The sequence below is a fragment of the Silurus aristotelis genome (genome assembly GCF_946808225.1).
Source record: "Silurus aristotelis genome assembly, chromosome: 1".
Classification (NCBI taxonomy): domain Eukaryota; kingdom Metazoa; phylum Chordata; class Actinopteri; order Siluriformes; family Siluridae; genus Silurus; species Silurus aristotelis.
Window position 1 is genome coordinate 26266293 of NC_139574.1, and position 27801 is coordinate 26294093.

The 27801-nt window shown below is 40.9% G+C and overlaps 2 protein-coding genes across 14 annotated transcripts in view; one reads left to right on the forward strand and one right to left on the reverse strand.

The window, feature by feature from the left end:
• The window catches only part of tax1bp1b (Tax1 (human T-cell leukemia virus type I) binding protein 1b), a 26581-nt gene extending 17161 nt beyond the window's left edge, over nucleotides 1–9420 (forward strand). For 2 of the 13 annotated variants that reach the window (XM_083542321.1, XM_083542324.1), the window contains 10 exons: nucleotides 595–846; nucleotides 947–1105; nucleotides 2204–2273; nucleotides 2434–2552; nucleotides 2762–2887; nucleotides 5427–5513; nucleotides 6295–6475; nucleotides 6596–6747; nucleotides 7780–7862; nucleotides 8192–9420. In XM_083542321.1, the coding sequence (XP_083398447.1) occupies nucleotides 595–846; nucleotides 947–1105; nucleotides 2204–2273; nucleotides 2434–2552; nucleotides 2762–2887; nucleotides 5427–5513; nucleotides 6295–6475; nucleotides 6596–6747; nucleotides 7780–7862; nucleotides 8192–8393 (1431 nt within the window). In that variant the 3' untranslated portion in view covers nucleotides 8394–9420. Of the gene's footprint in view, nucleotides 1–594; nucleotides 847–946; nucleotides 1106–2203; nucleotides 2274–2433; nucleotides 2553–2761; nucleotides 2888–5426; nucleotides 5514–6291; nucleotides 6476–6595; nucleotides 6748–7779; nucleotides 7863–8191 lie in introns of all 13 variants that reach the window. The other 11 variants (XM_083542319.1, XM_083542330.1, XM_083542325.1 and 8 more) reach the window with 6 other exon arrangements.
• Nucleotides 8635–27178, reverse strand: jazf1b (JAZF zinc finger 1b). The gene is made up of 5 exons (XM_083542441.1): nucleotides 25479–27178; nucleotides 16171–16243; nucleotides 15196–15392; nucleotides 13136–13305; nucleotides 8635–11963 (listed from the first exon to the last, which is right to left on the reverse strand). The coding sequence occupies exons 1-5, from the start codon at nucleotides 25591–25593 to the stop codon at nucleotides 11787–11789; spliced, it is 732 nt and encodes a 243-aa protein (XP_083398567.1). The 5' UTR covers nucleotides 25594–27178; the 3' UTR covers nucleotides 8635–11786.
• Nucleotides 27179–27801: the final 623 nt, after the last annotated feature.

Consider the following 27801-nt stretch of genomic DNA (forward strand, 5'->3'; position numbering starts at 1 on the left):
AGTGTTTCCCACACATAGGTTTTACTTTGGCGCTACGCCCAGATACATTTACGAGCAGCTGAGTATATTTCGGCCCATAAAAAAAAACACACACACTTTATTTTTTAATTCGTTCCAAGAAATCACCTTGCCTTGTTTTCAATTCGGTGGTGACATGAACACAGCTCAGGGTCAGGGAGAAGACAAGAGATGGGGAAGCAAAGCAGAAAGTGAGGAAGGGCAGAGCAGAGGCAACGAAAATTATTGAGCGGGAAAAACAGCATGGAGTTGGCAAAACATTTTTTTTTTTTTTTTTAAATAATGCATAATCCAATAAGTTTGACTGCTAGACATGAACTAGCCACTAGACTTCCATACCAGTCCATACTTCCATACTTCCTCCAGTCCTCTTACCCCTGTGGTCTTTAATGCAGAGAACAGCATAAAATAAATATCTAGGTTGTGCTTATTGTTGAGCAAAATATAGTAAAATAGTTTGAAAGTTTGACTAATATAAAGCTCAATCATTATGGCAAAAATGATGACGTAGTAGAGTATTTTGAAAGTTTGTGTGCTTGCATGCAAGTAAATTGAAGTTGGTGTTTATGTTCTCAGGGGGAGAGCAAGGCCCTGCGGGAACAGTTGAGGCAGAAAGAGGAACAGTTGCAGGCCACTCAGCAACAGGCTAATATGCTTTCTGCAGAGCTGCGGGACTCATCCAGCGCACGAGATCGCAGCATGGCTGAGCTCTATCGTGTCAAGCTGGAGGCTGACGCGCTCAGACAGGGCCAGGCTGAGGCACGGGCTAAATGCAGTCATCTGGAAAAACAGGTGGAGGAAATGAAGACTTCAGCCACACAGGAAGCAGTGAGTTGTAGTGTTTAGTGTCACTCCCAGAATTCCTATTCTACATTTGAGCAAACATCTTTAGGTATTAAGTAGTGTAAAGTCAATGTGTGTTTCCTAGCAGCGTAAAGAGTCTGAGGATTTGGCTGTGGTGGAGCTGCAAAGGGAAGTGGAAGACTTGAAGCTCAGGTTGCAGATGGCTGCCGAACATTATAAGGAGAAATACAAGGAATGCCAGAGACTGCAGAAACAGGTGGTCAAACTCTCTGAGCAGCAAGGGGTGAGTAAACACGCCTCCGTATAGTCTAATGCCCCGTTCAACACCTTAGCAATGTCGCCAGCTCAACAACTTCCTGACTTTCTTCACCACTTTATCTCAAAAAGAGATTAGCAACTGTCCTGCACTCGATACGGCTGCTGAATATATAAGACATAATATTCCAGCTGCTGAGTATATACGAGGTGAGCGAGCAGGTTCAGTCTATTCAAGGCTGACTGACTTACGCTTGTGAGAGTTTCTGTTCCAAAAAATCCGAACGCTGATCAACAGTGCTCACTTCTTCTTTAAATCGAAAGAAAAGTGATTCATTTATTGTGAATTTTCAAAGCTGTTTCCTAAAAAGAGTATGGAACACAGCTCTCAGCAGTTTAAAGTTCAATTGTTTAAATACTGCTGTTTAAATTTCTGATTTTCATTCCCCACAGGGTTTTTGCAGGGTCTTAAAGAGTCTGAAATAAAAAAAAAATATATATATATTTTTAGGTAATAATTTACCAAAATAATTTTAAACAGGTCTTAATTTTGTCCATGTAATGGTACCGCTACTGCTCATTGAAATGCTCCAGCAGCACTTTAGAATGTTTTTTGTTTCGGTGGTGTTATAGTTCTTTCTTTTGCTAGTCCAAATATATTACGACTACAAATGGGACCAACATGCAACAGCCAATCAGCTTACTGTTATTGGCAGGAATCTCTCTTGGATTGTACCTCAGGCATAAAAACGGATTTTATTTTTCAGGGAAGTGAAAGTTTAGAAAAATGAATGTAGGGCCAGTTGCTAACAACGTATTTGTGTTTTTTGATGTTGTGATCTAGGTCTTAAAAAGTCTTAAATTTGACTTAGTGAATTCAGCAGAAACCGTGTCCCCAGTAGTGAACTTTTGGATTAACAGGAGGCTCAATTTTTGGAATGTACCATTATAATACTTGGGTTCTGCATTAAAAATTTTTTTTAAAAGGAAACAAAGTATTGGCCAAAACAACAGTCTTAACCCATCTGGAGAGAAGACACCCATCCCCCATCCAGTTTTCAATAATCATACATCAGTTTATACTTAGAGCAGATACTAAATGAAAAGTTATTGCTACTTTTTTTAGGCAAAGAGAAGTCCTGGTTTAGATGCAACGACTGGCCCCTTGTCTGCCAGCCCTGAGGCATCTGTTCCAGGTAAGTCTTTTTGTACCCGAGCTTAATGGCATTTAATCCGTGTACTAACCATTTAGACGACCTTTCGACTGTATTTCAGAAGACAGATTTTGTAGTTAACTGCAGTTTTCAGTAAAGCTTCATTAATAAAGGTGTCAGTAAGCTTTTGTTTCTATGACAGGAAGCCCAGGCTCATCAGACAATGTGCTGGATGCTATTATCCAGGGCAAGCTGAAGGGTGTCAGTAAGGATGTGTTTGATAAAAGCGACAAATACAAGAAGTGCAAACAGATGTTGTGTGTAAGTCCCTTTGCTTCTTTAGTATTAATTATCATTTCTTTTATTTTTTTTATCTTCACGGCAGACGTGACATGTGCGCCTAGTGCATCAACATGTGCATCTAGTTACAGCCGCCTTTTAAGTGAGTGTATGTGGTAGCTTTCTGCCACATGCTACAGTTAAATCATTCTAGTATCGAAGACATGTTGTAAACGTCACGTGTACTGTAGGAGGAGAAAGGCCGCAATGGCATGCTCATGGATGAGCTGGCTAAACTTGAGCTGAAGTGGAAAGAGCAGGTGAAAATCAACGACAGCCTAAAACTGCAGCTGGCCGCTGAGGAGGACCGCTACAAGGTCAGCGCCCCCTACTGTTCCAATGTATTACCTGTGAAGTCAGTTCTTTCTCCTTTTGAAGGCATTCTCGTTTTCACTGTGGAGATTTTATAAGTTTGCTTATAGAATATATATTTCTGTATATTTGTTTAGACTGCATTACACTGCACAAAATAACTGCTCATATTTTTTACTATGAATTACGTACAGCCGGGACAAAACGTATTGGGACACAATTAAAAAATTTTCTGTCTGCATACCAGCATAACGGTTTTAAAAGGAAGTAAAAAAAAAAAGGAATCTGGATTTAAAGGTCATTTTTACCTTTAATTATTAGGCTCCAAAAATATTATTTTTAAACCAGTCTATTGGCCAGTTGATTGTGAAGGTCCCCTGGTGGTCTAGTGGTTAAGATGCAGCGCTCTCACTGCTGCGACCCGGGTTCGATCCCCGGTCAGGGAACCATCCCCAGCCACTCTCAGTGCCGGTCCCAAGCCCGGATAAATTGGGGAGGGTTGCGTTAGGAAGGGCATCCAGCGTAAAACGTGCCAAATCAAACGTGCGGAGGATCCGCTGTGGCGACCCCTAACGGGAGAAGCCGCAAGGAAGTTTTATTGGCCAGTTGATTCAAAAGTGTTGATTTTGCATTTGGTTGATTTTCATTTGAATTCTCTATGTGCAGTCCAAAGAGATGTCAGTGCAAGTGAAGGAAGCTATCATTTGGTTGGGGGAAAAACACCCCCAAAAAAACAGACTTTATAGAAATAGCAGAAACTTTCAGAGTGGCCAAATCAATAGTTTGGTATATTCTTAAAAAGTAGGAATGCACTGGCAAAGCTCAACAGTACCAGTAGGCCTGGAAGACCACAAAAGTCAACTGGAGTGCATGATGCAGAATTCCTCACTTCTTGAAGAAAAACCTTTTCATACCTTCGAGTCAAGTTGACACTCTGGAGGAAGTAGTCTTATCATTGTCAAAAGTCTACAGGAGATGCCTTCATGAATGTAAATACAGAGGGTTTAACTCATGATGCAAAACACTGGTAGTACTTCAAGGACAGAAAAGCAAGATTAGACTTTGCTTAAAAGAAAATTACCAACAAAAATTTTGCAAAGTCCTGGAACAAACTACTTATAGCGAAAAGATTGCCTTGAGAAGAGTATGGAAGAGCTAGAGTGATTCGGAACATACCACCTACTACATCATCTATCTGGCATGGAGATGGTGTTTTTATAAATAGCTGCCAATGGAACTGGGTCATTGGTGTTTTTTGACGGAGACTGCTGCTAGAAGTAGCAGGATGAATTCTGATATACACAGACGTATACTTTCTACTCCAATTTATCGCATTATTTCAGAACAATATGACCGTGCTTTACTGTACAGATATATATATATATATATATATATATATATATATATATATATATATATATATATAAAACAAAACAAAACACAAATCTAAAGATTTTTTAATAACATTTTCAGTCACCTTACTGTAACTCAATTGAGCATCCTTTTCACCTACTCAGTAGTTCTAGTGCTAGTAATGTTTTCTTCCACTCTCTGGTGGCCTACACACACACACACACACACACACACACACACACACACACACACACACACACACACACACACACACACACACACAATGCATGTTATGCATATTTAAATGATGTTGCTGAAAGGGTTATGGTGGAACATATCAATTCCTAACATGAATGTCAGTTAGTTATTGTTTCAACAAGCCATTGCTGGTAACAGAAAAAAAAAAAATAGTAATGTATTATTATTTATTTATAATTTAATTAATTAGATTTTTTGAAAGCAAACATTCACTCCACTATAAAAACTTTATAGTAAACAATCAGTAGGTGCTGTGCCAGAAACGATATATATATATTATATATTACTCTGCTTCTTTTGGAACAAAATCAGATTAGCTTTAGTTTCACAATTCATTAAAAGTCTCTCTTGTGCTGTTGTAACTTATTCGTGCTAACCTGACTAGAGCTCATTCCTGCTGCTGTGAGCTGCTTTGTAAGTAAAGACAGTTTGAGCTTTTGATCACTTTCCTTTACAGTGCTTCTCTTCTGTCTGTGAGTCATGCGTTGACTCTTTTTTTTTTTTTTTTTTTTTTCTGGCAAATATCATTTGTTAGTATGTTTGCACAGACAGGGCAGGTTTATAAGAGCACCGAGTGGAGACAGTATTTTACTGCTGTATACACGAGACACGAGACCGGAGCAGGATAGGCAGAGATATTCGATGCGAGGCAGCTGAATTTGAAGGCTTACTCACTGTGTTTTCATTTAAACACAGCAAATGACACTGTTAAAGGATGGTAGAACGACTCGGTCCTTCCCAGCAGTGAGGGAAGTGGCTGCAAGTTATTGTTAATGAAAAGATTTGTCGTATCCCATTCTTACTAATTTGCTAAACATCCAGACTAAAGAATTCTCATCGTTTTCCTCTGGATATTTATACCCTCAGTCTACATTGTTATACACACCGTATGCTCTTAACAAATATTGTTCTCCTGTTCTCTTTATTGCACAGAGCCAGGTAGCAGCCAAGGGTCGTGAACTGAAGGAGCTGAAGGACAGCTTTGCTGCTTTATCCAAAGAGAAGGAGAAACTTGAAGGGGTGCGGGTTTGAATACATTTTTTTTTCTTCAAAGATTTGTGCCAATCTAAAAATGCCCGCAGAGTGCTTTTTTTTTTTTTTTTTTTTTTTTTTTTTTTTTTCCCTTTCCTTTTTTTTTTTTTTTCTTTTCCCCCCTCTTCCAGGATCTGGTTTAGGTTTAACGTATCTCTCTAATTGGGGCAGCAGAGCCAGCAAGGCCTCATTTTCCATTCAATTACTCTGGACCACAGAAAGGGATGCACAGCAGCACCCCCCCAAAAAAATATCCAAAAAACCGAAAGCACTGCTGAGAGAGGTAGCTAGAGAACAGAGCCTGATGCTACATCTAGCAAAATGGCCCAATTTGAGGCTGAGACTGTAAATTAAATTGGCGCCTGCAGAAAACTTCAGTAAAATGCAAAGCTCTGAATCCCTTTGAACAGGCAGAGGAGTTTTTAATTAAGGAGCTAATTAAACTGTTTGTGCACGAGGGTGGCTAGTGCGTCCACAGTGCTGCAGCTAAAATACTGTGGTGGATGATGTATTGTCTGGAGTTAAAGTTGGAGGAAAAGGAAAACTGATGGAAATCTGAATAGCCGTCAATAAATTGTTTGCTGCTTCAAGGACTTTTTTTTTGCCTCTGTTTGGCAGCACAGCTACATATAGTAACAGTAAAATTTAAATGCAGCTTCCATCTAGGGCATTTAAATCATGTAGTTGCCATTTAGAGTTGCCACCTAGTATTACTTTTGTTTCCAGTCACTCACTAGCTGAACTTTAACAAAGGCTTCTTTGACAGCAGGAGCTGCAGAGAAGCGCTAGCCATGAGGAAGAGGAGGAGGAGGAGGATCCTAGTTTGGATGTGCCACCAGTGTTTCTGCAGTATCCCCTGCCATATCAGGCAGATGTCCCCTCTCCCCTACTGGTGGCCCAGCGTCCTACAGAGCTGATGTTTGGAAACCCATACACCTCTGAAAGCAGGGGTCAGTTTTCCACTTGCAACACACAATGAAACAACTATAGATAGTTACATTTAAATAGCTTTGGTTACACTTTAAGATAAGGCAGTAGAGTCTATGCTCTTTTTGTGTCTCTTGGTTTAGACAGTGCAGATGGAGAGTTCTCAGATGATCAGATGCCTAGGCTTCCTCCTGTAGGACCTCCATCTTGGGACAGTAACGTGGTGTGCAGCCAGCCTGCCCGCAACCTAAGCCGCCCCGATGGTCTGGAGGAACCAGAGGAGCAGGCAAACACCGTTAGTAGATCACGCTTCCACACATCAAGAACATCCACATTGTTTACTCATGTGCTCAGTTTTTCACATTCCTAAGTTATTAATGGATTGTATTCATAAATGGATTATTTAGTAATTACTAACAGATACAGTGCTGAAAATCTTTAAAAAAATAACCGGCTTTAAGACTGTAGTGTTTTTTATTCACTCGGCTCTACTATAATGAGGGAAAACCAGGGAAGATGCTAAATAAAATTATGCCTGAAAGATCACATTTTAATGGTTAAAAATGTAGGCCGTATCAATAAATGTATATTTCCCCAAATAAAGTGCGCATAAAAGAAAGATTTATTTTTCCATTGTCAAATAACCTGTGCTTTATTCGGTTAGCCTTCTTGCCACGGAGCCAAGAGAACTGTGCAGGAACTTATGGGTGAAGCTAGGGATAGACCATTGATTGGACAGTAAACAAAATTGTCTATGTTTGTCAGTTACTAGCCTTAAGAAACTCTACTAGCTAGAATTGCCTTTCTACCAGTCTGCATTTCGCACGTTTTTTTCAATAGTAGTGTTGGACTTTTTTCTTATTAAATGCAATGGAAAACTGTATGCAAACCCACATCGCTATTTGGAGAAGCAAAAACAAGAGAGCGCTTAAACTCAGGATATGAACAGAGCGGCATTTCCGGATTTACCAAATTCACAGGGGCGCCCGTGTTTCTTTTAGACACGCACACACAGTTACACGATTAAAAACAGATCGTTTTAGATTTGCACTGGTATCTGTGCCGAGCTACGTTATCTGGTGGGAAAAGCTACTTAGGGTTTGCGTTGTGCCCTCTCTGCTATGCTGATCGGGGATTAGCTGAGCTTGCCAGAACTTATGGAAGCTCATTAAAGACCTCTGCAGCTTGCCTCCAAACACTGCAGCTAATTAAGTAATTCAGCTCAGAGAGGAATTGTGGTACACATCAGAGGGTAGATGTTAACGCTAATGCTGACAAAGGTAGTAACATTAACGAGCACTCTCTGACCTGTGTGCTCTCTCTACAGCAAACTAACGACCAGGCCGCTGTCAGTGAGCCGCCCACCCACTTCCTCAACGATGGACAAATGCCATTCTGCTTTGAAACCAGGTAAAAACGCACAGACACCCTGAGAAAGTACCACACAGAAAGTGCTGTCATGTGTCCTGTTGTTGAGCTCGGCAGGAGTTGTGTTTGTGGCTGAATTAGCTGTACGGCCCACCCACGTCGGCCAGCACACAGATGCTGTTTTACTGCCTCGCTCCCTTGCTTCTCCCGCATCATCAAAACAGCTTATTACACACAATCGCTCACATGCACTGTCTTTTATTCGCCTTGGATAGCATCAGTTGTTTTCCCCTACTCCCCCCCCCCCCCCCCACCCCAACTGGTTTGTATTTACCGTTTCCATGCATCAACATTCTCCTGCTCTCCCACAGCGAGGAGTTACAGAAACGCTGTCCGCTCTGTGAGGTCATCTTCCCACCGAATTACGACCAGTCCAAGTTCGAGGAGCATGTGGAGAGCCACTGGAAGGTGTGTCCCATGTGCAGTGAGCAGTTCCCTCTAGATTGCGATCAGCAGCTGTTCGAGAAGCACGTGCTCACCCATTTCGATGGCAACATACTCAACTTCGATTAGACCAGCCAGAGAGAAAATCTTCACCGCATTTATATTAATTCATTTAAATCACTTCATAACTTCAGCCATTAACTTCGTAGCCGCATGTTACGCTGTGAGCATTTACTTCGAAGCAATCAGTTAATAAGCTCATCGACTTTCTCTTTGCTAAGGAATTGTTTTTAAGATCGCAAGATCATAAGGTGGGTGGGGTCACTAGAACACAATCGATTAAAGCTACTGCAGAATTGACAGTACAGGATTTTTTTTCCGGGGTGCTATTTATTAGTATGGGTTTGTTCGAAGAAGGCTTTACAGACTAACTGCACCGTCACGTTGTCAAACGCATTATCGAGTAGCCAGTGTAACATCTTAACAACACATGTGTAAGTGCAAGCACTCGCCACGCTTTTCTGAACTAAATATGTCAGGTATGAAATATTTTCCCCCTGTGCTGATCTAGCACAGTTCTGTACTGTCAGGGCAAAATACTAGTTTATACACAACAAGCTGATCATATAGTCATAAAATCTATTTTAGAAAATGCTTTTAAATATCTCATCACAAGTAAAGGCTATAAGGAGCAAGATATTTCTTTTTCTCTATTTAATTCAACTGATTCTTTAGCCATTATATTTTAGTTGCATGCTTGTTCTCTCACTGTGCACTAAATTCAAAACCTTTCGATCGGTTTTTTTTGTTTTGACAAGCCTGGTTTCAGACTAAAATACATTTTTGAAGGAAGCTCATATATAAATGTTTTAGTTCAAGGTAATGTTCAAAACAGTTTGATGTCCGAAAAACGAAGTGAAAGAGACCTTTAATAATCATCCAGCACAGAAAGATACTGCATTTATTACTTAAACCTGTACACAGCACTGCACTACTGAACATCAGCCAGCGCTAGACTCTGTCTCAGTTAACCAAACTACTATGTTTACTTTGATTTAAGTTAATAATGTAAGGTCTTCTAGTTACCATTTTTTCCCTCTTGTATGTGTGTCTTCTTACTCTGATATTCACCAATAAAGTTTTGTTTGGAACAATAGCTGGTTCTGCTGAATTGCCGGTGTGGTTAGATAAGTACTACTTGGTTTAAGCTTAAAAAAAAACACTCTTAGAAGTGAAAACCACATGTCCCGACATGGTTATAAAAAGAATAAAACATTTCACACACAAAGTTAACGAAACACATCAGAGGCCATTTAATATTGAACTTGTAACCAGGTTTACATTTATGAAGCAGCTTTTTTGTCAGTTTTTTCCTTTTTTCCATTTTTGTTGAAGAAAGACACCAGTGTAAAAACAACCCCTGGTGTCAATGGCGTTACATGTAGGAATTTTTTTTTAACCCCCCAAAAAATGTATGAAAATATAATTTAATGCACTTACACAGATACATAATACATAAAACTATGCACAACATGTCCAATACTTCCCTCTAAACTGGCAGTATAATACTGTCACAATGTTCATTTAAACAGATAATTCCATTACAACATTGACGTCCACGCAGTTAGAATGTCATGTTTGCAGGTGATTGGCAGCTTTGACTCTTAAGTAGGCCTTTTCTCTGCCAACCTTTTTTTTTTTCTTCTCTGATTTCTCCCAGAGTAGGGTCATCGATTTTGGAATAGAACAGCTCGTTCTATATAATTATTCTATTCTATTAATGGAAATCTGACGCAAGATTACTGCTGGTACTCAGACATATGCTCCTGTCTGACCACCACTCAAGCAGAAAAGGCAGAAAAATGAAGCTCTAACTCTAGGACAGGACATCCCTGAGTTATCCTACTGCCACATTAGCAAAACAACACTGTTGGTGCAGAAGGCCACCAAAGACAGGCGATGGGCACCTGCTCTGTTGTAGCTTAAATATTGGAAAGTACAATAACCGTCATCCGTCCATCTGAAAGGCGGCTCATAATGGAAGAGCTCAGCCAGTGTCAAAACATAAACACACAAGCCGTATTGATTTGTTACACCAAAGCTATGGAATGCTATGGTCTACACTGTTTAAAGGCAATTAGTTAAAATAATCTTAAACTAACACACTTTGGGGGTCTGCTTTAAAAAAAAAAAAAAAGACCCTAGAGTAAAAAAAAAAAAAAAAGTACATGTACTCTAACCCCAAAGCAGTGTGTCAGTGTGTAGATTTGACTCAGTGACTCACAGGTATGACTGCTGTCCCTGACGTGTTGGCAATGGAAACTTCCTAACTAGGTTGGCAACTAGGTGCTACAAAGTGCTTTAGGTCCTTTAGCAGGCATTGGATTCAGCTGTGGAGTTCTAGAATGCTCCAGAGGTTCTAGAACACGCCGGCCACAGCTGGCCTGGGACCCCTGTAACAGCTGTATAAAAATACCATTAGAACCACATGGGCAAGATAATGTGTCTGAAATGCTGGCAATCTGTCACCTGAGACTGTTAATAGGTGTAAAACACGATTTGTCCAAGGATGGAAGAAAAAAAAAAAACAATATGGGATTACAATTTACCCAAAGTAAACTCCCAAACTTAATCTTTAGCCTGGAATAATAATCATTTTGTATAATGCAAAATAAAATGTGGGAATAAAAGGATATATTTTTTATATCTTGATTATGAAAGTCTATATGCATTTATTATAATCTAATTAACTAAAAACATTGGTTCTATTCTCATTGGGTAGTACAAACTGTCAGAAAACGTTCTGCCCTTTCTTTTTTCTTTTTTGCCCTTTTCTCTTGTCAGAAGCCAAACAAAAATGAAAAGTCATGCTGGTTGAATTCTGATGTTGTGGCTTCGACACGCATCACACAGTGCCCCGAATGGTGACAACAACTGTTGGAAACTCATCCCACAGCGATACCATGCCTTATCTTGTCTAGACAAATCCCAAAAATACAATAAGCACCTTATTTCAATAGTAATACAAGACAGAAGAAAAATAAAAAATAAAAAAAAGAATAATATTTGAATGTGCAAAAGTACAAAACTGCAAACTCTACTATGATACACCATCTCGAATAGACACAGAACAGAGAACAGGATACAAAAAAATAGGCATGCAATTCAAAGCGTAGTGTAAAGGGAACATAGGAGCTCCTTGAATTTTGAAGTTTATGCTTCACAAAGACATGGAATGAAAAAAAAAAGAGGGGGTGGATAGAACCTCCTAAATGAGGTATGAAAATGATTGCAAGATAGAAAGATTCTTCCTTATTGAAGATTAAAATGAAGGGGTAACAAGGTTCCTCGTGGAGAGGTGAAATGAGGGGACAGAGTCTTCCTCGTGGAGGACAAGGAGGATTAAAGAGTAACAAAGCGGGAAAGGTATCAAATGCAGCAACAGCTTCGAATGACTAGGTGTGTGTGTGTGTGTGTGTGTGTGTGTGTGTGTGATGGATCTGGTTGGCACGGAGGCCTGCTCTACTGCTGCATCTTGCGGATGATGTCGGCCGAGACGGGCGGGTGGAAGTTGATGGTGTGGTGGCGCAGGCCCTGTGAGCTCTTGTAGCTTTTCCCGCAGCGGCATTTAAATGGCTTGCGCACGCGGATTTGAGTGCGGTGTCCGTTCTTGGCGTGATACTTGATGCCGTTCACGTTCTGCAAAACACAATTGAGAAACGTTCGGGATTTGGAGATAACCAGGTATTCTGTAAACAAGTGTAATGTAGAGTTCTGCAGTGTGCATGCGGATTTCTGTTGCAAGAAAACAGCACAATTCTTCAGTTGTACACTATGAAGCTTAATCTAAATGAATTTAGCAGTTAAATCCAGCTTACTTGACACACCCATGAAACATGAAGTCACTTCAGTTCATTTCGGTTGTATTAGGAAAGAAAGAAAAGAAGAAGGAAAAAAAAAAAAGAGAATGTACTCATACAAGGACACTTATTTACAATATTTTGATGCTGAATAAACTTTCAGGACACTCAGTACTGTTTGTCTTTACTCTGTCCTCTACACTGTAATGATTTACTATCCGCTGTCATTAACAGGCGAAGAGGATCTCCCAGTTCCCCTTTCTCTGCTCTGTGCTACAGTCTCTGGCTTTATACATACATTTACATTCATGAAAATAGGTAGAAAGCCTTATCCAGAGCAACTTACAATTATTTCAGTTCTATAACTACGCAGTTGAGGGTTAAAGGACTTGCTCAAGGGCCCAGGAGTGGCAGCTTGGTTGTGCTGGGATTTTAACTCTGATCTGAAGTCGTAGACTAGTTAAAAACTTTATCGGAAAGCTGAACCGAAACGGATGATTTTTTGATTCAAACAAGGAGAATTGTTGCACAGCAAAGTACATAAAACTCATCTGATGTCAAGTGCAGGTACACAGAGACCCACATTTCAGCCCAAATCTAATCCACATCTAACGCCATGGAAAAAAGAAATGGCATGAACATGGAAAATCTGTGCCTGTCACCAGCCGCTTCCTGTGCCTCTTAATGAACAAGGCTCTCTCAAGCTGTACATAATTCATCACGGGAGCATGTGCCAGATGCCAGCGGAAAATGCCATAAAACCAGTGGAAGCCTTGAAGTGGACTGTAGAAGTCTGCTCTCCATGCAGAGCGTTCTGAGAGCTTTCATCGCTCTTCAGTGTTTTCCGTCAATAGCTGTGTCTCACAGTCTACAACACTATTGTGTTTAAGAAGCACTAAGACACGGACAGCTTCGCTCTGTTGTCCATTGTATGAACGGCTGATCATTCGGCACCACGACACGACACACAGATCCAACTTTGAAATTATAGAGAAGGCCAATCTTTCTTACCTTGTATCTCTTTTTACAGCCAGGCACAGGGCAGGCGAACGGTTTCTCGTCGCCTCCGTTCATGCACATGGAGCTAAGGATAGACTCGGAGCTAATGGCACTTTCGGTGGTCCAAGACTCGTCGCTGTCGGACTCCTCATAGTCTGCTTCCTCCTCATCATACTCACTACCTGCAAAATACAAAAAGCAAAACAACTGTTTCCCATGGCTCCTGTAACTATGGAGATTATTATTTTTTTTTTTTACATCCGCATGAATTTCTCATGGACATTCATGCCATTACGAAAGTGCTGACACGCTGCCATTGTACTTTTATGGAAAAGAATGTAAACATGTAGTCAAAGGGTTATGGGTTAATGCACAGGAAAAGGATCGTGCCGGGAACCAGCATTTCCCCACAAACCCTCACAAATAAATTGCCCTGGATTCTAATTGTGGTGGAAAGAGAAGAAATGACCCACTAATAAGGATCGTGGGAAATAATAAAGCTATAGTTGCAGTGAACGACAATTTTCACTGCATTTTCTACAGAGGTGTTTACACTCCAGCACTGGTATACAGGTAGTCCTCTACTTACGACGGAGATCCGTAACGAAGACCCCATCGTAAGATATCGTAAGATATCGTAAGCTGAAGATGGTACTATGACTGCGACATCCTTTCCTGCTTAATGCTTATTTATAATTTTCTGCTCTAAACTGATGGCTTTCTTGGGCACTTAGAAGACGAGCTTTTATCACTAAAATTGCTGTTTGAAGCAGAAAAATTACACACTAACACAGACAACTTCACTCCGTCGACCGCTAGTGAGAGTGGAGCATCTCACAGGGCGAGAGTTACGCTCATCCCAGCTGCATCGTACGCTGCTGCCTGTTGCGCAAAATGTTCAATAATTTTACAATTTTGTCTTAGCGCTATCATCATTCGTAAGATCGAAGATTGTCGACCAGCCGTATACTCAATTCTGATTACTCCGAATGTGCTGATTAATCGTCATATACATTTCTGTAGCTTTATAGCGGGTTGCGTCGCCTCACGCCTCCCTCTCGACCATTATTCCCGTATAACAGCATGAACCATCATCACTTGCTTTTATTTAGTTCTCGTTTTATCAGAAAGGGAATTGTATGGTGGCTGTTCCATGGAATTTGAGCCTGACATTGAAATTAGTATTATAATACTACTACGACTACTATTACTTCTAATAATAATAATACAAAATATTGAAAGAAATACATTTGAAAAATCTCAATACTTGATGATGATGATGATGAAGTCTTCTGTATAGATTTGCACAGCACTGAAATCTTCAGGAGGACTTTGCACATTCCTCACCATCAAGTCTTTTTCCTGTCTTTTCCTGTCAGGAATTTTGTCAGTGTCATAACCATAAATGTAACTACTGAAATGTATTTTTATTCTTGAATACATTAAAAAAAAAAGTCATTGCTGTGGTATAAGAGGAAAACAAACACAAATATACAAGGAATATAATGTGCAGTTATTTGCAGCAGGCCACATCACCTCATTATGGATTATCATCATACGCATGCTATAATGCATCAGTCTGAGAAAACTAGAGCCCATGGGAATTCAGTTGTCCACAGTGGCGGTGCGCTAAACAACTATTGCAGGCCTGTGCTCTCTTTCTAATCTCCACCCACATTTCAAATCATTTTGAAAGTGTCCCATCGCAAGGCCTCTTTTTTCTTGCATATTAATTCAATTGCCTGTTTGCATGGAGGCCTCCTGATAAACAATCCTTTAAAATGACACAAATACATGTTTTTGTTTCAACTGTTTCAGTCCCCACAGTAACACCACTGTTATCAAGCATTGTAAGTTTCTGTTAGAATGTATGTGTAATTTGTAAGCTACTGGACAAAAAAAAAAAAAAAACTGGACCAAAGAACATCGTTCACAATAGAGCAGTATAAGATCTTTACTATAACTTGCGATAGTTTAAAGGTTAGCATTATAGGTTAGTTGGAAACATGCAGCTTCACTATGCTCCATCACAGGACACTTCAGGAACCAGTGTGTGTGTGTGTGTTTAGTACCTGTAGGAGTGCTGCTCCTGAACGATGATGAGGGAGTAATAGGCGGTGTCACAGGTGGGGTGAGGTTGCCGCTGGTGTGTCTGGGCGGAGTGGACACACTGTTCCGTGACAGGCTTCCTGTCAGAGAGAGGGACAGCTTTGGCTGCACTTTCTTCTTCAGGGTCTCATGCTCTCTCCTCGCCGCATCGGTCATGAACCTACGGAGACAAATGAAGAAATATGACCATCAGACTCAGAAATCCCCATCGAAGAGAGACAGATGTGATCACTCCTGAGTCGGTTGATCTGCTGCGGATTCTTTCATTATCAAACGATTGGGCCCCGAGTTGTTTTGTTACGCCGTAAACGCTTTTATAAAATGCGTGCAGCAAAAATAAAACGTTCGCACAAACATTGTTAAAGCTGGTGTGGAATTAACAGACTACAGTTGGAGACCACATCAAGTGGAGACTCGTCTTTCTAGCAGCAGTGAAACGGCATTCGAGAAGCCAGCGCGCTCTCGCAGCATGGAGGATCCATTCTGAAAAACCACGCTATACAAAGAATGTCAGAACACAAGTGTCTTCGGTATGAGGAGCATATGGAGGCTCAGATGTCGGTTTGAAGTCTCTAATAGAGCCATAAAGGGACTGGAGCCATTCACGGAAATCGAAAACACTACCATGCACAGCGACGATGAAGCCTAGAGAACTATAAAGATAAAAAAGGCAGCTGATAATAGTTGAGTGTACGCACATTTTACACGGTTTGAAATTTCAAACAAATACATTTGATATAAATTATACGAATTTCAAGACTCTTGAAATGCTCAATGTAAAAATTTTTTTTTTAAATCAAATTATAAATAAATTATTGCTGCCACATGGTTGTATCGTTATGGATAAAGAATTAGAAAGACAGACCCTTAATAGGATGATGAAATGTGTTTATACACCACATATTATTGGCAACTCCATGTGTAGTGATGTGTGTCACCTGTTTATGTAGCTGAGAGCGACGTATGTGGGCTGCTGCAACTCCTGTTTCTCAAGCACGCGAGGGTCCGTATCTGAGACACAAAAAAGGAGAAAAAAGGAGTCAAGAGAAAGAGAAGTTTTCATGGACTGGCATGAAACCCTTCAAAGAACACTGTGAGAACGAGGTGTCCTGAACTACCACTAACTTTTTTTTTTTTTTTTTTTTTAAACACCTGTCAGTAGGACAGCATATAGTTGCAGGTTTCCTGAGGAAAAATGAACTCAATTGTAAATGGGAAATAACTAGCAGAGCACAGCGCAAACGTTGCGTGAGAGTGTGAGGAGCTAATTACGTGGTAACAACTTTTTCCATGAAGGCACTTATTTCGAGCGTGGACTATCCCCAAAGCGTATATAAAATATATCCATTACTCATTTCATTGTCTTACCCAGTGGTTCTCTAAGATTACTGCCACTCACCAACCTTCCAATCACTCCCAGATGCCAGTTAACTTCATTAATAAACTTTCTGCCATTAAATGTAAATGAGCAGCAGAATTAGTCAGAGGTCCTAACTAAATATGCGGAAAGTGGAGTTGGTCTTTCCAGGCATTCTGGTTTCATATTAACTTCACTGAAATCTCACTCTCACACACACGAATACACATGCACACACTCACAGTTGGGTACATGTTAGACCACATTAGACACATTTGTGCAACTTCATACAGCATGTTCCAGACATCTGGTCTGCTGGCCGACATCAGCACGCTCTGTGTTCAGAAGCCTATCCAGCTCTCCAGCACTCTGGCCTAGTGTGCAAGATACAGCAAGGAACACGAACCTTCAGAAAATCAGTCGGACCTGGCTAAACCTCACACTGCGAGAACAAAACACTGCTCCTGAATCAGTTACCCCAAGGAAGCTTTTGTCCTTGGCGCTCTTCCGCCTGACCCTGGAAGGCGAAATGTTAAAGTTCTGCTGCCCCCTAGTGTGAAAAAGATGTAAAACACCCTTAAAACGATCTGCTTTCAAACCTAAAAAGCAACGCAGCCCTGCATTTTTGGGAAGCTTTTATTACAAGAGAATCCACAGGTCCCAGAGCTTCATGTCCACTCTGTGTTTAACTTTGCCCACAGTTTCACTGCCCTGCCAGGGTAATTGTTTTCAGATGCCCACCACTGCAGGCATTCTCTAACACCATTAAGACAAAAAGGACTTTAGCTAATCATGGCCTAAACCCAGACACACACGCACACAAAATACACACTCCAATGCATCTTAATGCCTCTCTTTATCCTTCTGCTGTGAGTAAACACATTTTCTCTCTGTTTAAACCGAACCATATTTGTCTCCGTTCTTCAGAAACCACACTACTTCCCTGAAGAGAAAGAGCAAGCCAAAGAGTGTGTGTGCGTGTGAATCTGCAGCGCAATTCCGGCCAGCGTGGCATCACACACTCACCAGCACCTCATAATTACACAGGCATGCAGACGGTACCACCTGGTATTCGCCCGAGCCACAGCGCCAAAGGGGCAGAGTGCTCTTTAGACAGCAGCTTTAAGGACTCTGTACTCGACTGGATCGCTGGTCCAGGTAGCGGTGTGTGTTGTGACTCACTGGAACCGCAACGCTGAGCACGCTGACACGCGGCACTCTAACTGAAGTGTTTCATTAGTCTGGAAGCAGTGTGTAAGAGATTTGACACTTTGCAGTCCTGCACACACACAAAGACACATTAAGTTCAACATTATTCTTGTGCGCTTGGACAGAGGGTGGGAAACACACACACACACACACACACACCTTAAGCAGCCACACAATTAGCCATAGATCAATCCCCCAACACACTCTGTAAATCACATGCTGGCATCCGGAGGCCAATCAGGGACCTGGTGCAGTAGCCTAACCGATCCCAGCTCGGGAAAGGGAGAGAGGTGGTCCAGCACACAGGCAGGTGGTCCACCGTGGTGGTCCCTTCTCCTTTTTATCTCACACACACGTGCACACACACACACACACACACACACACACTTTGTCCACTGAGACAAAGCCAAAGTTCAAGTAAAATGCTTATTATGGTTAGGAAAGCAGGACACGATGAGTGAAAAGGACAGCCGGAGAGAAGAACCGTAGCCAATCACAGACACAGGGAGGAATGAGTAAGACAGAATTCCTTCTTTCCTCCTCCTACACCTCATCATAAAACCAGAACCAATCCTGCTATGGAAACGAAGGGTAGGTATCACGGTGTGAACATGCGAGCGTGTGGAAGGAGCTGAAGCAGCACACCAAATGCATTCATTAGAACGAAGCCATAAACGCAGGCATGTTCGCCTCATTGGCTCTTTATGTACCTCATCCTGTTTTTCTCACTCTACCTCTCAGCCAGCACAAACAGTCTTCACTGTTCAGACATGACTGTCTCCCAGCATCCTCCCTCCTCTGTTCTCCCAGTGCACTGTGGGATGCCTTCATGTGGCCCTCGTCACGGTGACATGTTTACGGCAAAGGCCCCTATGTGTGGGAGCACGGGCTTGCGGCCAGAAATGGCAAACCAACGACATCTCGCATCGACTACGTCCGTGGCCGCTATATTTATTCATCAGGCAAGACGACATTTCTGCAACGCATCACATCAGCAGCAAGCTCCCTCATGGCACTTTGATAAAATCCTATTACCTAAATTAGGAACAAATGCTCACCTCAACCATCAGAGGCAATATGAGGCCTCCCTGTCGTTAGCCCTGATTAGTGAGAGGCAGTGCTGGGGCTGAGCTTATTCTTAGATGCCTTCACTCCTGCTGGAGCCCAATGGAACTGGAGGGGCTGCTGTGGGGTAGAGGTAATTAGCTCAGCCAGGTGCAGCTATGGAAGGACCACTAACTGCTCCTCAAATTTATTATTTCCGCTGAGCTTTTGGGGATGCATTCCAGGTGCCCTAAATGAGCCACCGGTTCAGAGAGGCCAGAAAAGTCTCACTGTTCCAGATGACTGAAGATGCAACTGTGACAGGGCAAGATGTTATTAATCTCAAATGTTATCTGGTCAGTGCTGAAGATGATGTGAGGTATATATAGAAAATAGAAAGAATTATTCATGATTTTTAAATGGTGCCACCAAAAACAAACCCTATAAAATCGGGAGAAAATTTGAAATCCAAGCAAACAGCCTCCATTCTTCTGGGAAAGCTCTCCACTAGACTTTGAAGCATGGCTGTGAGCATTCAGCCGTTTGGTGTTGTTGTTGGGTGGATAGGTCTGGTGCACTGGCCACTCCAGTTCTTATACATCAATCTCAGCAAACTACATCTTTGTGCACAGGAGAACAAGCTGGAACATGTTTGGGGCCTTTAATTCCAGAAAAAAAAAAAAAAAAACTATTAGTGCTAAACATGCAAAAACATTGTAGACAAATGTGTGCTTGAAAAAATTCACAAAAACGAGTGTAAGCTTTCGGTGACATACTTTTGGCCACAAAGTGTGGCATTAACAGCAGTTTGTATGAATGCAGTGGCTTCACATTTCTTAAAAGGAACCAAATATTAGCCTTCACCTTCCGTGGTTAGTGTCTGTAATGTGTGGAAACATTAGCAGGTCACAGGGAATTGGCAAAATTTTGGTGAAAATGTGGAACAAAAATTAAATATAGTACATTTTAATTGTACCACAAAACAAAAATTATTATACTTTATATAATTATTGCACCAAAGTCTGTATTTCTAGTACCAAAATAGGAAAAGTTCTCCTTAGATAGAAATCATGTGACATTATATATATATATATATAAAATTTTGTTGTTTAATGAAGAGTTGCTGTAGTGCTCTGGAGTTCAACTTGGTTCCCATTCCTATAATTCTACCTACAGTTTACTCTCTATATAAAAATAAAAATACAAAAAAAATATATAAACAACAATACAAGTGTAGTGTCTCGCACCAAAAAGCAACAACGTGATAGAAATCTCCTCTTGGTTTTAAAATACTGTAATATGAATTACAAAGATTCAACCGGTCATAAAACAGACAATATAGACAAAGGAGCAATTGTGTCACAGGATACGCTTTATCCGTAGCCTTATCAGACTATCTATTTAAGATTATCAGTGAAAGCCGTGCCTCTTGCGCAACAGTCATGGAAAGCAAGTAATAAACAACTGAGGACCTTGAGAAAAACAAAAGGGACAGGCCTAAGAGGATTTTAACACGTTTAATACAAACACAGTACCATGTGCTCTTATATAACAATGTGGGCAAGTGCAGTAAAAGGTATAGGTGAACAAAGTCGACATGAAATGGCACGAGGAGCTACTGGGTGTCAGAGAGATGTAACAATTTCCTTGTGTGAAGGCTCACCTTTGCTCTGATACACATTTGAAAATGTCACAAATGTTACACAAATGTTGGCTCTTTAAAATCTTACAAAGAGCAGCAGAGAATTTCTATTATTATACAGAATTGAAATCAAGCAACTCTTTATTATCCAAAGACTAAAGAAGTGCAAAAGTATATATTAAAAAAAAAAAAGAAAATCACCTCTCAGCTAATTGAGCGGAATGAAGCCCTGTATTTTTAGATTTAAACATATTTTCTACTCTGTATTACTGACTTTCAGAGACAAAAATAATATGATTCGTTGCATTTTTCCATACATGGCTTCTGTCAAGTAAAACAAAAAAACACAATGTAAAGATAGGAACCCAGACATTTTTTCCTTCGTAATTACTAAAAAATGCTGTACTTCCACTTTTACCAGCAGAAATCTTGTATTGGCCACCTGTTGAAGTGTAACACTCATAAAGAAACCTGCTACATCACCCGCTGGAGTGTAACACACAAAGAGACAGTATATGTAAGATTTTAACCATAATCACATAGATTAACTGTTTCCTTTTGACCAATAGAACAAAGTTTACATACTGACATACAGAAACATTATGATGTTTGCTTTTCAGCCCCCTGCACCTCTTCGCACTATTGCTTTACTTAAACCGAGGAAAAGAAATAAAGCAGCAGTGCCATAGCCTTCTAACAAACACTCAAAACACAGAGTGTGCCAGCGCCACCTAGTGATAAAGCTTCACCTCAACATCTGTACATGGACGTTGCCCTTCATTTAGCCTGGTACTAATTAAAGCAGAGAATGTGTTTGAGCAGCAGGTCCCCAGATGAGGAGGAAGAGAGGCCAGAATCTGCCAGCGCACCCTGTAATTAGGCTTCCTCGCCCCTTTGCTGAGAGTGCCAGATTTTGCACTTTGCTGAGAGCGAGGCGGGAGGAAGGAATGGTTCCGAGATTTTTTTTTTTTTTTAACTCCAGAGACCACTAATTACCTCATTACTGACCAATAAGACCGATCACACTTTCAACTCACACCTACAATCCATACGGGCCACATCATCCATACAAAGCAACTAATAACCAACTAAGAACCTTGAAAATAAGAATGGGAGAGGCCCAAGTGGCTTTCAGCACATCAAACAGAAACACAGTACAATGTGCTGTTATAACAAATATGGGAGTGTGCAATAAAATGCCCAGGTGAGCTAAATCCATCTGAAATTACTCGAAGAAGCTAATGGGTGCCAGCAGAGAGAGATGCAGAAATTTTTTTCTAGAGCTCACTAATGTCTGTCAAATACTGGAGACTGGCCTTTGCTCTAAAGCCATTACTAAATGACCTGCACTTCGTTTCTTTAACAGTGAAAGTGTGTGGCAGTGTGTGGTAAGTGGTTATACAGAACCCAAACGAGGAAAGTCCATTCATTTTTATGACAGCATCTAGGGAAGAGACTAGAAATGTATTATTTAAAAACACTGGCTGCACTAAAGAACCTGAACAAACCCTGTATTATTAGACTGGTGTAGGATCAAGTTATTCTGATACTAGGCTCAGAAGTTTCTTATATACTTGTACAATAATATCCGTTTTGTACTACAAAATGCAAATAATGTTCATTTGGCCTAGTTTGAACTAGAGCCACGGTCGGCTAATCAGACGAGTAAGTAGTAGATTAAAGCGCAGCAGAAACACGAAAATCACTGGACAAAACAAGACAACTGATCGCTCTAAAGTTAACATTCTTTTTTACAATACACTTAAGCTGCATGGAGAGTTGCACCAGAGTAACTTAAACAAATAAGCTTTTCATTTGACTTAATTAGATCTTGAGTTAAATGTGATGGATGATTTTTGTGATCGTTGTTGTTAAATAAAGACATTGTGCATGTTTTACTTGTTTATCTGTAAATTCACCCACTCTGCATTTCCTTTTATGATCTCTTCAAAAGACTGATAAGACATCTACAGGGTGTGTGTGTGTGTGTGTGTATAGAAGGCAGGTAAAACACATGATGAAAACCGGAATCAACAGTCAACTCACTGACACAAATAATTCCCAATATTCACCAATTTATTGTTTCCATAAACTGACCAGTTTCATGATTATTGGCTAATAAATAACATTTAGAATATATTACACTCTCACTTATCCAGTGTAACTTACTGAAATGCTTTGTAATCTCCATGTTCTCACTGTAGTACAAATAGTTCAGTTTCATCAATCCAAAATCATACTAGAAGTTAGTACAATAAGTATAGTCATTAAAATGTGCTCAATTAAACAAAAAGTATTAAAATTATACTAACAAAAAAGATTTTAACCCAAGACCTGAGGTGTTATTGACACCATTTATGACCCGTATTCAACTTGTATTTTTCAACAGCTCTCTTTTAATTGTAAAAATCATAAAGCCATTTCTTTTGACTTTAATTTGTGCATACATGGAAGCATTGGAGGCATATACTTTAACAGACATCCCCCTCTGTTGGTCAAAAGCTTGTCAGTGCAACAACACTAACCCTGCCATCGCTGACACTGACACTGACACTGACACTGACACTGACACTGACACTGACACTGACACACACACACACACACACACACACACACACACACACACACACACACACACACACACACACACACACACACGTCAACGTTATGGCTATTGTTTGTTAATAGATGAGGTAGTGATGAGTAACAGTGCAAGTCTAGACAACATCGATTAGAATGTTGGTAAACATCAGGGACACAAACAAGGCCTGTTAAAATAAGTGATTCTTCAGTACGTCGTTACATTATTTATTACTTACATTATAGCACAGGCTTTCAGATGCAACAGATGGACAACATCTTCAAAAAACTCTACATCAGCATATGACTCATGGTCTTAAAATGCATCACTGAAACCATTAGTGCTGAGTTTCTCACACACAGATCAAACATTGTTATGAAAAAGGTCAATACTTCTAAAGCACTAAATTAAGAAACACATAAAACAACTGCATATAAAAATCCAGAAATCATACGTGTCCAAGTTCTAAATGGCAAAATAACACAGGACGTGACTCTACTGTAGACCAGAATTTCTTGTGTGCCACACTACCTGCCTCAAGCTGAGCTGGATGAGCGTGACGAAGAACAGTAGAAGACGACTAAATGACTGCACCGCACTGGGTCTTTTCTGATTGGCTGAGAGACATGCCAACCAGGCAAAAAAGGGTAGATTCCCCCCTGCAGGTGGGTTTCTCTTTACAGATTCTTTCACACTCAGCCACCAGGCAAATTCTCCAGCAGACAGGCCGCTGAGGAGTCATGTTACGAGAGCAGAGATTAGACAGACACTTCAGCTCACGTATCAAACCAGCACAGCGGTTTCGGTGCCGGTAATTGACATAATGAAAGAGTGATTACAGTGAAAGAATGATCTGTCTTCACAAGAAAATTCCTAAAGGACTGGAGCATTAGATAGGCTTCGGCATTGTACGAGTGTTTAGCTCTTTATGTAATGCAAAGGTTAAAAGCATCTCAGTTATTGTTAATACTAGCTGAAACAAATTGGCTCGTTATGCAACAATTTGCAAAAAAACAAACACACAACACTGTTGGCTTTAAACACTCACAACTTTCCCAGTAGAACAAAAGCAAACAAATGAAAAGAAAGGTTTTGCTGTTTGCGTGACACAAAACACACAGGTTCTAGTTTGTGTGCAGGAGGGAGTTACTCTAGGCATTGCTTTCTAAAAATCAAATACTGTTTGCAGGACTCACAACCCGCATTAGGCAACGTATTCCTCAAAAGAGTGAGACAGAGAGACTGACTGACCCTGATTAACTCAAACACAGCTGCAGAACAAACAGGAAAACAGTGCAGCTGCTTAACCATCTGCATTCACGCCAAACAACAACAACAAGTGCAGATTGGAAACAGGAAAGGACACAGGAGTAAACACAACTGTAAGGGGAAAGAACACACATTTTCAACCCTGGTAGTGATGTACCCCATGTACTACATTCTGTTTTTTTACAGGTTTCCATGTTGTAACACATCCAGAGTAAACACTAACTTGTGCAGGAGCAGGACTGGGATGACTGGGAGGGCTGAGGGTTTATCGAAATGACATGTTGTGACAAATTACAGAAAGTAACATCTGACTCTCTTCACAGTGTCTGTACCGGATTTTACAATGTATGATGTCATGCATGTGTGAATCAAATAGTGGTGCCAAAATGGTTAACTGGCCCAAACAAACAAATAAGAGCTGTTCTCTGGTTTAATATAGTACCAGGTAGCTCCTTATAGACATAAATATCATTTCTCAGCTTTGGGGTTTGTGGTCATATCCACCCAGCTAATGTAATGTAACGAGCGCGCGACTGTTACCGAAGCAGCGACGCGGAAGAATCCGTTACCTCTTAGCCACAGAGCTAACGGGCGCTACACTGGAGCTCATTTCTTATAAGGGAAGCGCTTCAATGTCGTTAGTCATGTCGAGTATATAAATGTATAACTATATTTGTATATATTTCTTTGCACGTAGCCTGCGAAGCGCTGGCTGTGTATGTGAAGTGATATGATATGAGGTGAGGTGAGGCTGCGGCGTGTGAAGCGGAGGCCTAAGCACAGCTACAGCTACAGCAGGCGCTGGGCGGATTGCATCGACCGGGCGGAAAAAAAAAAGTTACAGATTGAACGTCGTTTCCGGTGAACATCATTTTTTCCCCCCAGCAAAACGACCTGCTTAACATTTCTAGTGTGGCAATAAGGCTGTAGAGATGCAGAGTGAGGCAATCAGAAACCCCCAGGTTCATCGCTACCACACCTAGCAACAGCAGCCCGCGGACGCAGGAAGTAGCTCGCCGAGTCCGGCCATTGCGGATTGGCGCTCCCCGGCTCCCTCGCTGTGTGTGTGTGTGTGTGTGTGTGTGTGTGTGTGTGTGTGTGTGTGTGTGCGCGCGCGCGTGTGTGTTTGTGGATCGGAGCTCACCGATGTGGTTGTCCTCGATGTGGACGATCAGCTCCGCCAGGGAGTCGAAGTGCAGCCCGCAGCCTCCGAAATGGCACGCGTTGGAGAAGAAGGAGGCAGCGGCGATGCCTGTCATGGTGGTTGCAGCATCGAGCGCAGGGGCGAGCGGAAAGGAAGCGGCACGTAGGCACGCACACCGGCGGCACTCACACTCACACGTACACGCGCACACAGCTGGAACAGCTGCACGAGGATGAGGGGGGATGGGCCATCATCGCGCCCCGTCGTGACGTCACTACTACCGGACCTGTTGACGATCGGAGTTTGTGCGCACTTAATGTTGTTCACACTTATCTGATTTTACACAACCAAGTCAACTGTAACACTATCGGAATGGGGTGGTGGTGGCTGGGGGTTTTTTTTTTTTGGTGCTTGATTAAATAATGTGATTTAGGAGCTTTGGTTCACGTTTAGATCGATCATACACCAGCATCCAATCCCAGGCTGGGGTGCTGAAAATAGCACCAGCTGATTGGATACTTATTTCCCCACCTTCGATATTACTAAATGTATGAATATTCATTTTCGACAGTTTCCGATTCTCTTCCACAGGCTGGATCTAATAAACTGCCTGCAGATGTTAGGGGAAAGTAATTATAGTCGTAGTCCTAGCATCCCAAAACTCTTTTCAGCAAAGGAAATGTTTTGTAGGCATTAGACATGCACATGTCTGTTATATAAATACGAAGGTAGAATGTGATTTATTGGCAATCCTACAAACAGACATTAGCAGGTGGTAAAGTGTTGTGCATTCTATTAGTTAGGCTTTTATTCTTCAGAATAGACTTTCTGCTTATTTCTTCTGAGACGCAAAAGAGGTTAAGATGCAGTTTTGCTTTTTATCCACCAGGAGGCAGTATGTGACTTTAAATCAGGGCTCTTGGGCGACACCAAGTCTCTCTATCAGTGATGAGTTTAGCTCGGAAGCCTCAAAAAACAATACTAGCAAGTACCCTTGAAAAAGACCAAACTAATAGATCCTGAAGATACACTATATTGACAAACCTTTGTGGACATGTGATTGTCACAACCAGTAACAACTGTTGCTACAAATTGCAATTGCCTGGAATGTCTTTTGTATGCATCGTAATCTCCTGTCACTGGGACTAAGGGGTCCAAACATGTTACAGCATGAGACATGGTTTGATTAAATCAGTATGGCAGAGCTCAAGTGGCCTGCACAGAGCCCTGACCTCAACAATGAACACTTTCAGGATGAACTGGTATGTGCACTGTGCCCAGGCTTCCTCACATGACATCATTGTCTGATCTCACTAATGCCCTTGTAGCTGAATGAGCACAAATCCCACAGCCATACTCCAAAATCTGTAATAACGATCAACGATTTTTCGAGGTTATTATAACAGCAAAGGTGGGAGTAAAACTGAAATAAGATGTTCAAAAGGCACATGTCAGGTGTCCAAATATTTGTATACACATATGTGTCCACATGGTAGTGTAGTGTAGTGTTTCTGTTATTTAAATAAATATAGATAATCGTGGTGTTGTTAGGTATTATAAATATAACAATCATAAGTTCATTTTATATGCATTCAGATTCTATTCTAGTGCCAATCAAGTATTTTATGGAATAATGCTTCAACTTCAATACAGCTTGGGCTGATGTTGTTTGATATGTTGGATACTGGAATAAACATTTGTGTTGTTGATCCTATAAATGACTCAAAAATAATTTGAATTGAAAAGTACATTTCTTTTTAAAAGGAATTGTTTACATACTAAATAATTTTTTTTCTTTTGTTAGCATTTTATACATTACTATATTTATTATTTGCAAAGTTTTTGTGAGTACAAGAATGTAACCAATGATGTGCTTCAGTTAAAATAAATTAAAGCTTAATAGTAGTAAAAGTAAATCAATGTTTCAGTGTCCGTATCGGAAAAGAAAAAGTGTTCTCATATTATTTGCATCTCTAATACAATTGCTCTTGTGGTCTGAAATACCCAATCGCACAAAGTGTTAAGAGTTCAAAAGTGTGTAGAGTTTTACAGGTAAGATTTGTGATGATAATAATAACATGTAGGCCATTTGCAGATTCATGATGTAAAGAAGAAGTTCCCTGTTAAAAGAAGAGCTTATAGTCCTATAACCACACACACACACACACACACACACACACACACACACACACACACACACACACACACACACACACACACACACACACACACACACACACACACACACACACACACACACAGACCTGGTCAGACAACAGTGTCAAAAGAGCATTTGACTGTGTAGTTGCATTATCAATCCCAG

What these genes read in the sequence shown, in the direction of transcription:
- jazf1b (XM_083542441.1), bottom strand. Translation starts at nt 25,593, where the DNA reads ATGACAGGCATCGCCGCTGCCTCCTTCTTCTCCAACGCGTGCCATTTC. An exon ending in GCTCTCAGCTACATAAACAG is followed by an intron (nt 15,393 to 16,170) that starts GTGACACACATC and finishes TTGTCTCCGTAG; the next exon opens with GTTCATGACCGATGCGGCGA. An exon ending in CAGGAGCAGCACTCCTACAG is followed by an intron (nt 13,306 to 15,195) that starts GTACTAAACACA and finishes TGTATTTTGCAG; the next exon opens with GTAGTGAGTATGATGAGGAG.